The 18,764-nt window shown below is 37.2% G+C and overlaps 1 protein-coding gene across 1 annotated transcript in view; it reads right to left on the bottom strand.

The window, feature by feature from the left end:
• Positions 1-18,764, bottom strand: part of CSPP1 (centrosome and spindle pole associated protein 1) — a 99,538-nt gene that overhangs the window by 42,381 nt on the left and 38,393 nt on the right. The window contains exons 9-13 of the mRNA XM_081111629.1: positions 13,911-14,009; positions 12,563-12,630; positions 4,724-4,817; positions 3,404-3,461; positions 1,486-1,694 (exon numbers count right to left, since the gene is read on the bottom strand). Of these exons, the coding sequence (XP_080967755.1) occupies positions 1,486-1,694; positions 3,404-3,461; positions 4,724-4,817; positions 12,563-12,630; positions 13,911-14,009 (528 nt within the window). The remainder of the gene's footprint in view (positions 1-1,485; positions 1,695-3,403; positions 3,462-4,723; positions 4,818-12,562; positions 12,631-13,910; positions 14,010-18,764) is intronic.

The raw sequence follows: 18,764 nt of genomic DNA, 5'->3' as shown, positions 1-18,764 counted from the left end.
AACAGACTCCACTTACATATCAACAGTCAAGTCTTGACACAATTTTTAGTATTTCATAAAGTTAAAACTTCTACATCAGCACCTCACTCTTGACTAGGAAATGTGGCTGTATTTTCCACAGGGCAACCTTTCCCGGTAGTACAAATGGAAAAGGCAAACCCTTTTTACATGAACAGAAAGAGAAGGGGGACTTCCTAGAATGTCTGCATTTTAAGTTTTTCCTAACATGTTCTCCTTACTGTATACTGCAAAATAATTCTGAAGAGCTAACAAGGCATTTACAGTTCTCTTCAGGCATGCATATTTTTCACATTTACTAGTCACTCTGTGTGTCTAACCTTACTATCCTCAAGTCCATAGCTGCATCAACAAAACAGTTGAAAAACTGCAATAAAAACCTGTCAGCATCATTCAATCTTACATTTTTATATAAATTTATTTCAGATTTAATCCTCACAACTCTGTATTTGTAGACAAGGGAAAAAAATACTACTATTGCACTTTTACAAATGAGAACACTGAAGTTCAGTTTGCCCAAAATGCACACAGTGAAGCTGACCACTGTAACCTGTCACCCAATGCTGAGACCATCATACCATGCTCTGTAATTCCAATCCCACCTAGTCTTTTCAGAAAGGAAGGCAGTAGATGAAACAAAACACCTGATAAATACAGTAAACACAGACCTACAACTTGTTAGTATTAAATAAAAGTCCTACTGAAAGAAAGTACAGCCCAGAAAATATTGCTGTTAACAAAGAAAAACACCTGATTAATATATTATTATAATACATTAATAAGCAAGAAAACAGTTCAAGTCCTCCTAAGAGAAGAAAGTATAGCCCAGAAAATATCAATGTGAACAGAATTTTCTGTATGTACAGTCTAGTATAGCATGATGCCTTTTACCAACATAAATCATATTTTTCCATAATACCTAAATTACAGGTTTTATAATCTCAACAGTTTTCATTTCAGGTATTTGAGTTGCATAGCCCGTAAATAATCACAGAGAAAAAGTTGAATGAAATAGAAGTTAAAATAAAGTAATATATATATATATATATATATATATATATATATATATATATGTTAAGATTAGAAGTCACTTTTCTGTATAAACTGAAGGAAGTATTCAATATTTGCCAAATGGAATTACAAAACTGAAGAAAATGTATGTTTATATGTTTAAAGATATTTAAAACATTCAAAAATATGATCTAAAACTAAATACTAAATGCACTTATGCATTCTAAAAATTCTAAAGAATCTTTCAACAATAAAAGCATGTTATAAGAATTTTCCTTGTTTTTATCATAACAGAGGAAAGTCCAACAATGAAAACATTTCAAGAGAAATTATTTGACAAAAGTTAATTACACAAAAATCTCTAATGGTTAATGTTATCTGCTTCAGAAAACCCTTCTGAATATAAAATATGACACCTGCCCCAATTCCCGAACGTAAAACATTTTAAACAAGCACCTGGGAGGCACCATTTCACCAAGGGCGCTGCCGAGTCCACTGTACAGATCTTCACTCTGTGGTGGGATGGAGGGAGCTGGTGGGCAGGAGGGGGCACGGGGGGCAGATAAAGGAGGGAGAGGGGTCTGGAAAGCTACTCTGGGTCTTTCAGGTGGGATCGTCTCTTCGTAGTATCTTGGTGCCACACTAAACTGCTTTAGTCTATCGGGCTAAAATAAAGAAAAGATCTGTTTGTTATATACAATCCTTACTTGAAAGGTGGAAGAGACCTCAAAAGACCCTCTATCCCAGACTGCCAGCCAACACTAAGTTACTCAGAGAATAACACAATTTTACAGCTAGAAGATTTTACAAATCTAATCCCTATTTTATAAATGGGGTAACTGAGATCCCCCTGAAAGTACACAAACACTTAATGTCTCACTGTTAATACATAACCAAGCAAAGACCAGAGCCAGATATTAATTCTAAATACAAAACTCTATTATGCCACATTATACTGCTTCTCTACCAGATTACCATTTCTGACATCAAAGTATTCTCCAGTCAGCAAACATTTTCTGTGAAGAGCCAGATAGTGTGTGTGTGTGTATCAGGCTCTATTCATCCCAAAACAATATCCTTTTTCCCCTCCATGTTTATCTTCCCTAGGAATGATTTGTCAGATTAATCTAAAAGTTTTATTCTAGCCCTGACCAGTTTGGCTCAGTGGAGAGCGTCAGCCTGCGGACTGAAGGGTCCCAGGTTCGATTCCGGTCAAGGGCATGTACCTTGGCTGTGGGCACATCCCCAGTAGGGAATGTGCAAGAGGCAGCTAAATCGATGTTTCTCTCTCATTGATGTTTCTAACTCTCTATCACTCTCCTTCTCCCGTCCTCTCTGTAAAAAATCAATAAGATATATTTTTAAAAAAAAGTTTTATTCTATGAGCAGTCAAAAAGTACACTGGGAATGAGTGGTGCTGATGAGATAATAACTTTTTTAAACAGATAAACCCCCCAGGATCTACATAATTAGCATAAGTAAAAAAGTAAATCAAGCCCTAACCGGTTTGGCTCAGTGGATAGAGCGTCGGCCTGCAGACTCAAGGGTCCCAGGTTCGATTCCGGTCAAGGGCATGTACCTTGGTTGCGGGCACATACCCATTAGGGAATGTGCAGGAGGCAGCTGATCGATGTTTCTCTCTCATCAATGTTTCTAACTCTCTATCCCTCTCCCTTCCTCTCTGTAAAAAATCAATAAAATATATTTTTTAAAAAAAGTAAATCAAAAGTTGCCTACAGTTGAATAATTTTAAGTTGCTGTATTCTTTAAGAATGAACTTTTTAGTAAAATTAAAGTTTCTTAATTATTATTCAAAGATGAAACTAAAACTTGCCTTCACAAGTAAATTCTACCTATCCAACTGCAGAAAAAGTATACTGTGAGAAGAACAATACATTATTACCTTCTTAACTGCAATGATGTAATTCATTCCACTTAATGATGAGAATTACAAGATTAAAGTAAAAATAAAGTCATCTCTCTAGTTTTATATTAAGTAAAAATTACTAAAATGCTTACAGTCTAGAATTAAAGGTTTCAGTTTCTTTGGAAATCACTCAAATATAAGAAGAGTGATCAAGATATCCTCAAGAACAATATTAACAGCTAATATAAATTAAACTGAAATAACTCTCCCATGGAACAGTACAGGTAAACAAAATACAAAGGACCAATTTGAAACAAACTGAAAGAAGAAGGGATATATGAAAAAGTAAAAATTAGCTTAGTGAAATAAACAAGTTTAGTTTATTAGTATTCAACTTGATCTACTCTGACACTTCCCCCAATATCTTCTGTCTATCTCCACCTGCTGGCACATTTGAAGCTTATTTGACTGAATGATTAAACATTAAAAGATGCCAGGAATCCTCACCGATTTCTCGGGGTCTTGGGCTCCAGAAGCTGCAACTCTGAGTTCCAAATCTTTTTCTCTAAACAAAATTATAGTTTTATATATTAAAAAATTATAGTAAACACAAACAAAATCATAATCATTACTGAAACAAACATATATACAAAGTCCATGCAACAACATCTCCAAATAAAAATAATTCATTTAACTGACAATAAGTCCTTAACTGACGCTGAAAACTAAATTTTTCTAATTTGGTGTAAAGTAAACTAGGATTCACATGTAAACTGAGTTGAACAAGTATCTCTAAACCAGTGCCTGGCGTACTTTAAAACCTAAGCAATTTACACAGAATAAAGTACAGAAGTAAAACAAAATCTTTACTTCTTTTAGGGTCCATGTATATTTTCAGTTCACAAAAAAAAGGGTAAAAAATTAAAAATTTATACCATACTTTCTAATAAGAGGGTTTTTTAAAAGTTTACAATGGTTAATATCAGACAGTAGATACTGGCTTCCTCTAAGATAGGAGACAAATGACAAAACTAAAAAATAACAGATCTCTCCCTGGCTGGTGTGGCTCAGGTGGTTGGGCATTGTCCCGTGCACTGAAAGGTTGCCAGTTCAATTCCTGGTCAGGCTCAATTCCTTGGGTGCAGGCTCAATCCCCAGTGCAGGGAGCAGCCAATAGAACCATCACAACGATGTTTCTCTCCCTCTCTTTCTCTCTCTCAAAATCAATAAAATTATTTTTTTAAATATAAGAAGTCTCAAATTCTCTATAACTAACATATCTAGTGCAAATTTTAAACTGTAATTAATATTTCACATGTGCTTCTACAAGAAAAAGTACAAACACTGAAACTTGTACACAATATAAAAATCTGTGGATTTATCAATGATTTTGTTTTTTGCATTTCACCTTTTATTTATTTTTCAATGATTGTTTTTATACTATATATATTTACATTGTTAGAAGATAAAATACTTTTCTTTTACATTTCTTATTATATTTGGAGAATATAAGTGGGCATGCAGATAACATTAAATGCTATCCTAAATCAATAATTGAAGAAATTAATTCAGGTATGTAAAAGGCCTGTTATACTATATACATAGTCTCATGTGTTACCTATGACAAAGAAAATAAACACTGAGAGCATGTATTACCTTGCTGATTTACAATGTGCAGACTGAAATTAAAGTGATTTACAAATACAAAAGCACAACAGGAAAAGTGTCCTCCTATTTTACTATGTAATAGTTATTTACCACCATCTCATTTTACACAAATGCATTTTAAATTCAAATCCTCTCTTTTAAATGCAAACCTTTCATTACCGTCTCTTGTTCTCCTTTTGTTCAGCCATTTGTTCCAACAGTTCTTGTCTATATTTTTCTTTTCTTTTCTGAATAAGTTCTCGATCTTCACCTCCTAGAAAGCGTTAAGATAAAAATGCAATCTTAACTCTTGAGCACATATGCAACTAGAAATCTGAATTTTTAAAAACCTCCATTTTTAATTACTGGATCAAGAAGTAATCACTATACAAGCTGGAAAGTAAAATATTTATCATACGAAGTTCTCAAATGATGAATAATTAATTTCAAAATGAATATCTACTATGTATCAAAGACACATTAACCCTTCCTTTTCGTTGAAAACCTTCTCGGATAAGAGAATACTCTAATTCCCATCCTCATCTTTCCACTAACTGGGAATAATAACTCCACTAATATCTTCCACAAGCCCCTTAAATTTAACAAGTGTGTCCAAACTGAACACCTCAAAAGCAACTGCCCCTCTTTTTCTTCTGTTAACGGCCTGAAAACCAAACCCCAAAACTACATTGTAACTTTGTTCATCCTTTCTTATTCACTCCATATACGGACCTTCTTTTCTATTCTCATATGAGATCCCATTAATCTTAGACAGGACCTCTCCACATTTCACCTAGATTGCAGCAATAATCTCCTAACCCCGTGGTCGGCAAACTGCAGCTCGCGAGCCACATGCGGCTCTTTGGCCCCTTGAGTGTGGCTCTTCCTAAGCCTTAGGAGTACCCTAATTAAGTTAATAACAATGTACCTACCTATATAGTTTTAAGTTTAAAAAATTTGGCTCTCAAAAGAAATTTCAATCGTTGTACTGTTGATATTTGGCTCTGTTGACTAATGAGTTTGCCGATCACTGTCCTAACCAGTCTCCCAAACTCCCCCTCTCCCTGCTTAGTCCATCCAGCACACTTACGTAAGATCAATTACCTTAAAATAAAACACTAATCACACTGCGCCCTGCTAAAAAACATCAATGGTTACCTTGATTCTACAGAAAAAAAACTGTAAGCCTCACCCTGCTATCACTTATGCAAAAATCCAATTGTGCAAACATTTTGGATCCACCAAGGATTATTATTATTACTGCATATGTTAATGACACAAAATCACCTCTTAATCAAGATATGCATGATAAGAGCACAACAAAAATCACAGGACATCAAAAGCGCAACTGAACCAGCAAGTCCTCTACTACCTTAATTATTAGCCTTCCAATTAATAATTAAGGGGACATATAGCATCTGAGTCTGTCCATTAAGCACAGATGTCAGCAACAGTGGAGCTCCCACAGGGGAAACATAAATTATGTTAAGGTTGATAACAGTGTTTTATAATCAAATATCCATTCTGCTTCTGGTCATGATGACAAGCACAGAACTTAACCTCCTACCATAAAACTAGGCAAAATATATGACACTGCACACCAGGCAGCACAGGACTATCATACCTGAGGGGAGAAAAATAAATGAGGTGAGCCCTTTAAGCACCCCTGTTTCTGCCTAAATGCAAGTTCCAGGCTGCAGGTATGGGAGACAGAACAAAGCAAGCTGGAAACTGAGCTGAATTAAGCAGATAAAGATAAAAATTCAGGAAAGCTATCATGGCTGGAAGTTTAGGGCAGAGATCCAAAAAGAAGCATAAAAAGAGCTTCAGAAATCCTTCCAACTTTCTGTGCACTAGCTGTGCGTGCACAGAGTGAAAGTCCATTAGGCTGGGCAAAGAAACTACGGAGGACACAGTAACTGACCAATTCTCAGACCTCGAAGTAAAGAGAAATTCAAGCTCTAGCCAGCTAGAGTGGTGTCCTTGGGGATCCCCTGCGTCTTCAGGGAAGAACCCAGAAAGGTCACCCTGTAGCAGTACGGCTGAACTACCCCTGGATAAAGGCTACCCGAAATGTCCCTAGCTACGCTGAAAATGGGCCTCGCCCTAGCCGGTTTGGCTGAGTGGAGAGAGCGTTGGCCTAGAGACCAAAGGGTCCCGGGTTCAATTCCAGTCAAGGGCATGTACCTGTTGAAGGCTCCTCCCCCTCCCCGCCCCAGGCCCTGGTCAGGGCTCGTGGAGGAGGCAACCAATCGATGTGTTTCACATAGATATTTCTCTCTTTCTCATTCTCTTCCACTCTCTCTAAAAATCAATAGAAAAATATTCTCGGGTGAGGATTAAAAAAATTAAATTAAAATAAGGCCTCAAAAAGATGGTCCTTAAGTAACAGGAAAACATGACTATGGTAGGCAAAATTCTAAGACAGATCCTATGTTCCCTGCCTTCAGGTGATGACTCCCTGTATAAACCACTCCCCTTAAGTGGGGACACGACTTCCTTTTAGCCAATAATATGTAGCAAAAATGAAAGGAATTGGCAGGTGTAACTAAAGTAGCAAATCCTTCTATATAATAAAGAGCTAATATGCAAATGGCCATCACGCCCTCACGCCATCATGCCATAATGGCTCAGACACTCAACAATGGGGAGAGAGGAATGGGGACCAGCCAGGCTGTGGCCCGGGAGAGGGACAAGCAGCCTGTCCCGCGGTCCCAGGTGCCTGCAGCTGTGGCCCAGGCGAAGCCACACGCCCACGGTTCCCTGTGGCTGCAGCCATCCTGGGCTAAGCCAGAGGGAGGGAAGGAAACTCGGGTCCCGGGTCCCAGGTGTCTGCGACCAGCCAGAGGAGGGAATCCTGGGTTCCAGGTGCAGGGCAAGGCAGAAGCAGTTAGGGGTGATTAGGCAGGCAGGCAAGTGATTAGGAGCCAGCAGTCCTGGATTGCAAGAGGCAGTCAGACATCCCCCAAGGGATCCCAGATTGGAGAGGGTGCAGGCCAGGCTGGAGACACCCCCCCCCCCGTGCACGAATTTCGTGCACCGGGCCTCTAGTCAATTCTGAATTTATCAAAAGGGAGATTTATCTTGGGTGGGCCAGAGCTAATCAGGTAAAATCCCTCCCTGAGTTTAGAAAGCTCCTTGCTTGCATGATAAAGTGAGCAGCCAGGGTGAGGAAGGAAGCCCATGCTGCAAGAAACAGTGGAAGTCGCTAAGAACTATGGGATCTCCAGCTGACATCCAGTAGGAAGCCAGGCCCCTGAGTGATACAGCCACAAGGAAATTAACTCTGCCAGCATTCCAACTGGGCCTGGAACCTGGCTGAAACCTGGATTTTAGCCTTGTAAGACCCTGAGCAGAGGACCCAACTAAATTCCTAACACACAGAAACTGCAAGATAATGTGGCATGTTTTGGGCCACTAAATTTATGCTAATCTGTGATGTACCAATAGAAAATTAATAGTGGCCCTTAACCATTAGAAAAGTTAGTCAACAGAAAAAAGCACATAAACAAAGATGATGGAACAATAAATAAGGAAGTTAAAATAGCTCCCATAACTATACCCAAGTATTTAAGTGAAAACAGAAACATTATGAGGAGGAAATGGAAGATATTATAAAGAACTAAATGAAGAGTTCTGCTTCTATTTAGAAAGTAAAAGGCCACACATTGCTCAGACCCCACAATGCGAAAAGCTCAATCATCTACAAACTCAGAAATCTTTAAAAAGCCCATCAGAGAGCTGTTGTTACAAGCAGTTAAACTGAATTTCAAAGGGTATAAAAACCAGTCCACACATGGAACAATCCAAGTGTTTTACATTTACCAGAATATGGACAAATAGGAGGCGGCCTTACAAACAGGTAAGAAAAACAAGAGCTGAACTATTAATGAATTCTTAAAGGCGCTGTGTGGGCTGCAAGACAATGTAGATTCCTGGAAGCCCACTCACAAGAGGACTCTGCACCCAGCACTCCTCTCCCACAGAATGATCACAAGAGAGACTGGACATGGGGCAGCACAGGAGATCTGAAGACACCCTTCCAAATAAAAATAAATAAAAAAATAAAAAACACAAACCAACCACTGCATTTTCCAGACTCTTCGCAATCTACTGGTGGAAGGGCAGAAAACCTGTTCAGGCCCAGCATTCTGCACATACAAAATAAAGACCGGTTGCAGTGAGGGGAAGGGCAGAAAATTCTCATGCAAGACCCTACAAGACATCAAGGAGAGTTTGGCTGGCTACCACTGTGGGGAGGGGCAAAAAACTCATTTCTGAGAATCACACGCATGGGGACAGCCTTCCACCAAGGAACAAGCCACAAGAATCTAAGCTGAGAAAGGAGAGAGAAGTACGGAGAGAGAGAGCGTCTCTGTCAAGGGCATTAAGGCCTAGCTGAAAACTGATGAAGGGGAAGGAACACAGAAAATCCCTTCAGCCGCCAGGCCTCACACAAACAGTAAGGCAGTCAGGTAAGAATTTCAGGATGTGTAAGACACGAACATTACTATAAACCAATACTCTCAACAAACACACATTGCACATTCTTTCAAGAACACACTAAACATGCACCAAGGTCGACTATATCCTGAGCCACTAAAAAATGTATTAATATACAATTTGTATAATTTCAAATTTGAATTTATACAAATTATTTTCTCAGACTACAGGGGAATTAAACAAGCAGTCAATAACAAAAAGACAGCAGGAAAACCCCCAAATATTTGCAAATGTAAAAACATACTTCTGCCGAAACCGGTTTGGCTCAGTGGATAGAGCATCGGCCTGCGGACTGAAAGGTCCCAGGTTCGATTCCGGTCAAAGGCATGTACCTGGGTTGCGCGCATATCCCCAGTAGGAGATGTGCAAGAGGCAGCTGATCGATGTTTCTCTCTCATCGATGTTTCTAACTATCTCTCTCCCTTCCTCTCTGTAAAAAATCAATAAAATATATTAAAAAAAAAAACACAAACATACTTCTAAATAACCCATGATTCTGTTGTAAGCCCCACAATATATTATTTTTGCTCTAAGCAGTCAATTGCCTTATTTTTAAAATAAAACAAAGGGCTCTAAATGAAGTCACTAGGGCAAAATTACAGGAAGACAAATTTCAATTCAATGGAAATGAGAATATTATAACAATCAGAGCCACCTAAAGATGGAATGTGCTGCCTTGGAAGACAGTAAATTCCCTGTGGTATATACACATATAAGCTGGAAATATACACTGAGTGGCCAGATTATTACAACCACCTGACATTTGTAGGCAAATTAGCTGTAAGTTCGCGCTTAAGTTGCTAGAGGGCCAGACCATTATAAATAGGGAAGCAGGTTTTTTACCACGACAGAAGTGATTTTTTCCTGAAGATATAGGTAAACAACACGATTTAACAGCCTTTGAACGTGGAATACTCACACACACACACACACACACACTGAGTGGCCAGATTATTATGACCACTCCATCAGTACTTCATTGGGCCACCTTTTGCCTTCAATACTGTGGCGATTCTTCTTGGCACTGACTCCACAAGATGTTGAAATGTGATGCGAGGTATCTGACACCATGCCTGATGAGTAGCACTGTCCAGTTCTGTGAGATTTGATGGTTGTGGAACCAGCTGCCTGATGGCTTTTTAACTTCGTCCCACAAATGCTCAATTGGATTGAGATCTGGTGATTGTGGGGGCCACCTAAGCAAGTTAAAGTCTCCCTCATGTTCTTGAAACCACTCCGGCACAATACGAGCACCGTGGCATGGTGCATTGTCTTGTTGGAAGAAGCCATCTCCATTGGGATATGCCATCAACATGATAGGATGAACTTGATCAGCAATGATACTTAGGTATGTTGTGCTATTCAGACGTTGTTCCACACAAATTAAAGGGCCCAAATCATACCAGGAAAACATGCCCCAAACCATAACACTGCCCCCACCAGCTTGAAGGGTTGTACTCATGCATGTGGGGTGCATGCTTTCATGCTGTTTCCGCCAAATTCTCACTCTGCCATCTGCATGATGCAACTGGAAACATGATTCATCGGACCACATGACTTTTTTCCAATGCTCGATTGTCCAATCCTTGTGTTCCTGTGCGAATTGGAGACGTTTTATCTTGGTAACTGCAGACAGCAAAAGTGTTCGAACAGGCCTTCGGTTTCCATATCCCATACGATGCAATGTACAGCTAATTTGCCTATAAACGTCAGGTGGTCATAATAATCTGGCCACTTAATGTGTGTGTGTGTGTGTGTGTGTGTGTGTCCATCCCACGTTCAAAAGCTGTTAAATTGCGTTGTTTACCCATATCTTCAGAAAAAAATCACTTCTACTGTCGTGGAAAACAACCTGCTTCCCTATTTATAATGGTCTGGCCCTCTAACAACTTCAGCACGAAATTACAGCTAATTTGCCTACAAACGTCAGGTGGTCATAATAATCTAGCCACTCAGTGTATATATGAAGCCATGAGATAAATCATTGGATTAAATGACTTGAATGGTTTGTTGCAAACATTAGAGTCTATTATCTCACTGAATATTAATCCATGATTCTTAGATTGCATTAAAGATAAGTTCATGCCATTCATCTTTAAAATTTCCAAATAATGATTCCATTATTTGTCAGTGGGCCATCAAAGAAAGTCATTTTTCCAATTTTTATCATGTTACAACATACATCATAAGAATAAAGCCTTCTTATCTATCTATAAAGTAAAACTGGTCAATTTCACTTAATAACATTACAGTAGAATAAAACTTTAGGGACTATGCGATTTTTCTCATTTCAAAGAAATATTATGCAATTACATTATCTCTAAACCAAGCTTTAAATTACTGATGGTTCTCAGATGAACCTAAACTGTTGATCCTATTTTTTTCATATACTGAAACCAAATTTCAAGTAATTTTTCTAGTAATTTTTACAAAGAACAGAGTTCATTTCTAGTTAAAGTTACACACAGGAGCCCAGGTGTGTGGCTCAGGGTTTAGCATCAACCTATGAACCAGGAGGTCCCAGTTCGATTCCCAGTCAGGGTACATGCCCGGGTTGCAGGCTCGATCCTCAGTAGGGTCCGTTCAGGAGGCAGACAATCAATAATTCTCTATCATCATTGATGTTTCTCTCTCTCTCTCCTCTGCCTTCCTCTTTGAAATCAATTAAAAAAATATTTTTAAAAATTTTTTTAAATAAAGTAAAAAATAAACTTACACACAGGAGACCTGGTCAATGTGTTCAGTGGTTGGAGCTTTGGCCCATGGCCCGCAGGGCTGCAGGTTCGATTTTCAGTCAGAGCACATACCTGGGTTGCAGTTTCAATCCCTGGCCCTGGTCAGGCTCAATCACAACCAACTGATGTGCCTCTAACACAGCCGTGGGCAAACTACGGCCCGCAGGCCGGATCCGGCCCGTTTGAAATGAATAAAACTATTGAAAAAAAAACCGTACCCTTTTATGTAATGATGTTTACTTTGAATTTATATTAGTTCGCACAAACACTCCATCCATGCTTTTGTTCCGGCCCTCCGGTCCAGTTTAAGAACCCATTGTGGCCCTCGAGTCAAAAGTTTGCACACCCCTGCTCTAACATCAATGTTTCTCTCTCCCCTTCTCATTCTCTCATTCATTCTCTCTCAACCAACCTCCCTCCCTCCCTCCCTCCCTCCCTCCTTTCCTCTCTTCCACTTGCTCTAAAATCAATGGAAAAAATATCCTTGGGTGAGGATTAAAAAAATAAAGTTGCACGCAGGAAATAAGGCTCTTTTTATTGTGACAAGTTAACATAGCAAGTCAACATACTTATGTTAAGCTATGTCCTTCATGTCTATAAAGAGAAAGTGTGGATTAGAACAAAGCACCTTCCCAGAAATTACATGGAAAGAACATGGGGAAGGGTGTCACCTTCCCAGAAATTACATGGAAAGAACATGGGGAAGGGTGTCTATCAAAAAAAATAAAAAGAGCTTTTATGAAACACTCTACAAATCTAATCAACTGAAGTTTGCACATACCAAAGAGCATCCCCGCAAAAGGACTACAGATTTCTCGGGTAGATTTGGATGCTTCATTGTCTCGAGCACTAAAACAAAAACAAAAAGAATTAAAACCTAAGTAATTTTCAGGAAACAAAAATTAGAGTAAAAAGTAGTTGTGTGTTATTGGCCTTTAAAATACTACAGATGCTAAAGTTAGGATAAAATCATGGCATTTATATCTTTATATAGTGGGACCCCAATGTATTTGGGCTCCTTTTTCTTCAGCCTTCTTCACTGGCTCTATAGATTCCTAATAAAACCTTTTTTTAAAAAAAATAAGAAGTTACCCCAGTGAAGAAAATGAATATAAGTAGACATAAATCTTTTTTTAAAAGGAAAATGGTGATACCTATACACATACTTGGAAATGATCTTCCCTAAATGACTCCTTCCTAGAAAGTTAATTCCCTCACAGAACCTTCATTAATTAGACCCAAACAACAAAATCTCTTCTCTTAAGCACTTTTTAAAATATATATTTTTTATTAATTTCAGAGAGGAAGGGGGAGAGAGAAACATCAATGATGAGAAAATACCACTGATTGGCTGCCTCCTGCATGCTCCCTACAGGGAATTGAGGAAACTGTGACTTGCTGGTTCATAGATCAACACTCAACCACTGAGCCACACCGGCCAGACTATCCCTAGCACTTTTATGAATTACTTTGTTTTAAAGAAAATAGACACTGTTCCTGATACATGACAATATTATCTTCATTATACACTAAAGATTCAGAAGCACTTATCCTTATTTATGATACAAGAAAGCCAACAAAATGATAAACTATAAATAGAAAGAGAACATGAATATAAAATGCATATCATTTCCTTTCTTTTCAAACATGACAGAATTATATATGAACACCCATTTTACAACGTAAGCATAAAATCATCTACTCAATAAGCTGAAAATAAATAACAAAGTTTTGAAAGGAAAACTCATTGTGGAATATTTTCAATTTATTTCCAGTTAAGTTATACCACCCACTTAACTCCAAGATATTTTAAATTGATTTTTAGTCCTTGTAGTGTATGTTTATTTCTCCTTTCTTTACTTAAAATATATACACTTTAAAGTGACAGGGACTTATTAAGAACACCTTGGCACACTCTATCATCAAAACTTGCCCTTCAAAAGAATGCTGTAAAGTACTCTAATTTTTCATTTAACATAACTCTCCTCTTCCGAACCTTTTCTTCCAATTCCTAATAAGGAAGGCTGTTAAAATACTATCTTTCCACTTTTCAATAAGCCGATTTTAGCAGGTGCTGTTTCATGGTGTAGGTAATGACTGACAGGCAGAATTTACATTACATACTATACCTTTTATTTCCAGCAGATGAAATTCGTATGTTTGACTGTCCTGTGACATCGCCACCATACTCCACAGGAGGCACATTCCCTCGTCTGTTCCCGTATATCCTTAAAAACACATTAGCTTATAGAGCTTGTCCCACATATAGTGGACCTATGTCTTGGTGTTTGTGCATTTGATGTTGGAAATATTAAAGGGAACAAAGTGTTATAGTGAAATTTTACTGTAAACATGTTTTAAAATTAATGTGAATAGATTTGATTCAAATATGATCGGCTGGTTAGTAAGAGACACTAAGAGTTTGGATTTCGTCGTCTTTAAAACAAAAGAAGGTCATTATAAATTATTTCATTATAACATCTAGAAATGTTTAACTTGAAAACTATGCATATACTATACTTTTTCTCACTCCTCTATTCAAATAGTATTTATTGAGCATCTACTAAATGCCAACAATTCTAGGCACAGGGTATATGTCCATATGGACATGGTCCTTGCCCTCAGGAAGATCATAGTCAAATTTCAAAATGAGATCATTTTCTTAATCAAAATTCATAGATTCTGGGAATTATTTCGCTGCATATACAAACCTTTATAACTTAAAAGCATAGCCGTAGATTTACCATTTAATCAAATCAAATGTAACAAGCCACAACATTTGTTAATAGTGTAAATCACATGAAAGAATAAATATTAACAACAGGTGCATAGAAAACATCATAAACGGACTGATGCATGGCTAGAAAATGATTAGTTTACTTACTAGGTCATAACAATAAAAAAAGATTAAAGAATAATTTTTAATGCTTTTCAATTTATGGTTTTTTTCCATTTGGCAAACATTGATTTCTTTAGTTTAATTTCTCATACCAGAAAAACATGATTATTTACATCAACATTTATAGGCATCCATGAAAATCACCATTTCCTAAGTCACAGTTCTTTACATGGCAGTTAAACTACATTGTCTCTCAAGCGGACGACTAGAAAAAAAAATATGGCTGTTAAAGTATTGTTCAATATTTTAGGTGAATTTAATTATCACATTAAGAAAAATGGCAATTTTCAGAAGAAAAGGAACTTCTCATTCTCCACAGAGCCAGGATATAAAATTCCTTATTTGTTTCCATCACATGAGCCATTGTCAATATCACCTGTGGGGAAAAGACTCTACAGGATTATAACCTTATTAATGTATGACCTGGCATGACATAAATGTCTCCCATTTTTTATCCATACCTAAAGCAACAGAACCCTCCACAGGCCCTTTCAAAAAAGAATTTCAAATTTATTTCAATTCATCAAACACAGCTGGTCTTATATCTAAAATCTAGGTACTTGAATCTTTTAAAATGACACATAAGTTTAGTGTTATTCTGTACTTCTACTGCTTAAAGAACAGGTAAGTATAAACTCAAATTCAAATTTGCAATTAAAACAACGCCAAGCAACCAGATTTAGTTATACTGGATCTATATAACACACATGTGCAGAAAAGGGGTTAACAGAGAGGCCTGAGCTGCCTATCCTTAGAAACGTCTAGCAGCAAGGCTGGCCCTTGGCTGGCACCTGGAACATAGATTTAGGGAGGGGTCCCACCATTCCTAGAACTGAAAAGAATGGCTCACTGTGCCTACACCAGCAGTGGGGAACCTTTTTTCTACCAAGGGCCATTTGGATATTTTTAACATCATTCAAGGGCCAAACAAAATTATCAACTTAAAAATTAGCCTGCTACATGTAGTCAAACATTTAATTAACTCACCCTAATGCCCTGGCTGGGCCAGACCAACTGATTTCTCGGGTCTTATATGACCCATGGGCCAAAAGTTCCCCACCCCTGGCCTAAACTTTTCGTACAAACAATATAGTTTATATTACATCTGCTTTTTTCCAGAAAGTCTGGGATTTTGGTACAAATAGGAAAAGGATGCCTATGTAACCAGCCCCCAGCAAAAACACTGGGACTGAGTCTATAATGAGCTTTCATGGTAGACAACATTTCACCCATGTTGTCACAAATGGATGCTGGAAGAATTAAACGTGTCGTGTGCGACTCCACTGGGAGAAAGCTCTTGAAAGCTTGGCCTGGTTGCCTCTGGACTTTGTCCCATGCACCTTTTTTTTCCTTTCCTGATTTTATTTTATATCCTTTCAACTATAATAACTCATAATCAGTAATATAACTGTATACACGAAGTCCTGTGAGTCCTCCTTAGGAATTCCTGAACCTGGGGGTGGTCTTGCAAACCCTCAATACAACAGACAAAAGTAAACTTGTTGATGTGGTACAGAGGTGCCTAGAGCACGTTTTCAGATATAGAAAAATTTAAAGTTATGAATTTTTAAAAACATCACTTGGAATTAAATCAAAATTAACCAGAACTGAAGGCTACTTATACATACAAAAATTCTTTCTAAAATCTATCAAAGAGTTGTGGTTTCCTGCACTTTCAGCTAAGTTTGAACTTGTGTGTCTAGCTTATTTTTATAAGCTATACCCAAGTACAATATCTAAAGCACCCACACAAAACATGTTCAATAAGTTCTTTGGTATATATAGACACCTTAACAAAGCAAACACTATAAATTACAGAAATTTAAATGACTTTATTTATGTGTAAGGTCAAGATCCTGCTAAATTCTACAGTAAAATTACAAAGATTTCCTAATGGACAGGGCATATAAAAGATAGTTGAAGGTGGGCTCCTTCACTAAAGAAAAACATTTGTTAATGAAATTATAAAAGTCCCCCTGTCTGTGGAGAATTATAATAAAGTCAAAACTGGAGAAATATTTAAGAATCCAAAAATGAGCAGAGATATGTATTTCACTAAAAAGGACAAAATAAAATCTTAAGGTATCCTATTCAATTTTATGAAATGGTTGGCATAAATTATAAGTTATTAATATAAGACATAAAATAAGAAAACTAGAAAGGAACCTAACAAGCTGTGAAGGCAAATTATAGTTTGAAAAGTTAGTCACATTACTATCTATTAAAATCCTATATTATAAAAGGGTAATATGCAAATTGACCAAACAGTGAAACAACCGGTTGCAATGATGCACACTGACCACCAGGGGGCAGACGCTTAAAACAGGAGCTGCACCCTGGTGGTCAGTGAGCTCCCACAGGGGGAGCGCCACTCAGCCACAAGCCAGGCTGACTAAGGATGTCTGACTGCAGCTTAGGCAGGCCGGGCTGAGGGACCCACCTACCCCATCCCCACCCCCACCCCCAGTGCAGGAATGTTGTGCACCAGGCCTCTAGTATCTGTATAACTGTAATGGAATTTCCTTCATTTATTAAAGTTTCTTTTATATTTTTAATAAACTTAACATTTAATCACTCTTAATTATCCCTGTTAGCTCACTTTAACAGCTTTTATGGTGGTCTTACAATTTATTTTAGAAACTTTTACAGAAGCAAATGAAGTCCTCTCTGCAGAGAAAGAAGTTTGCTTTCTCTCTTCAATCCTTTCAACACTGAGGATGAATGACACATGGTGATCTCCAGAAGCAATGAACTCAATAGCTAAGAATAGCCTCATCTAGTCAGAGTACAAGAGTTCAGTTTAGGTCCAGTTTGTCCCTGAGAATTCCTTTCAGTTTAGCTATGGCTTTAGAGCCAGTACCAGAATAAAATGATCCCTGTGACCCAGAACTACCTAACTAGCCTATGATTTTAAATCGACAGGTTCATTTATCACACCTCAACCCATTCAGTTTTGTCAGCAAGGGACAGACCTCACAAAAGAAAAAAGTTTGCTTACTTTGACACAGAAAATCAGATTTGCATGAGAGAATAAATGTAAAATAGTTTCACCATCCTACTATCAAAAAAAAGACACAAAAAGTTAAAGGTTATGTTAAATGGAAAAAGTTGTGTTCTCTATTTCCTTGAATTAGGTTCAAATCTCAATGCCCAAAGAAACCAGGTACTATAGGTACTTGAATCTTTTTGAGGCCAAGATTAGTCCAAAAATTAACACGTTGATCTTATTTTTAAATATTTGTCTCTTACAAAAGAAAAGCGAATTGTTTGAAACCCAGGTATTTTCATCTAACTTACATGTAAATGAACAACTCCTAAATGATAATGAATAACTTAAACTACTGCAGAAATAAATTTACAATGTTTTTTGCTATGGAGAATAACACATCATAGAAATAAAATATTTACCATCTGTTGGTCCTACATTAATACAGTTGATAGGGAGAAAGAATCGAATGTCTCCTTACTTAAAAGAAATCACCTAATTCATAATAATGGTTACATCACCTTGTTTCATATCAAGAATTTCTCTAATGTGAATGAATTCTACTACTAAGGGTGCACAAAAGTTAAAAAAAAATATATGAAGCTATACTTTTCTCATTGTTTTCAGTTGTTTCCCAGTTTTTACATTTACTTTAATTCCATAACAGTGTTTTTCAAATATCAATCCCATCTTTAAAGTGGGGAAAATAATTAAAATGTTCCTACCAAAGATAAATGAAAATAAATTACTATAAGAAAAAAAGTAATACCAAATTAAGTAACTCATATTCTAATAAGCCATTCCTCCTCATTTATGTCTTCGTATTAAGCATGCACACTTCTTAGAATGTCCTACACTAAAAACATATGTGGTTAACACACAGATTCTAATTTCAGATGGAATATTACCTCAGAATTTTATTAAATGACTTAAAATTACAAACTATCAAATATTAACAGTTAAACTGAAATGCAAACTACATTGATTATATAAAAACTAAAAAAACAACAACCCAGCAGCATTTTTAATACTAAAAATGTCCTTTACTCATTAACTCTGGTTATAGAGTAAAACATAAGATGGCAATATATTAACTTC

Source organism: Myotis nattereri (assembly GCF_964212035.1).
Source record: "Myotis nattereri genome assembly, chromosome: 17".
Taxonomy (NCBI): Eukaryota; Metazoa; Chordata; class Mammalia; order Chiroptera; family Vespertilionidae; genus Myotis; species Myotis nattereri.
Note: the sequence above shows the minus strand (reverse complement) of the source record. Positions and strands in the feature narration are given on the sequence as shown.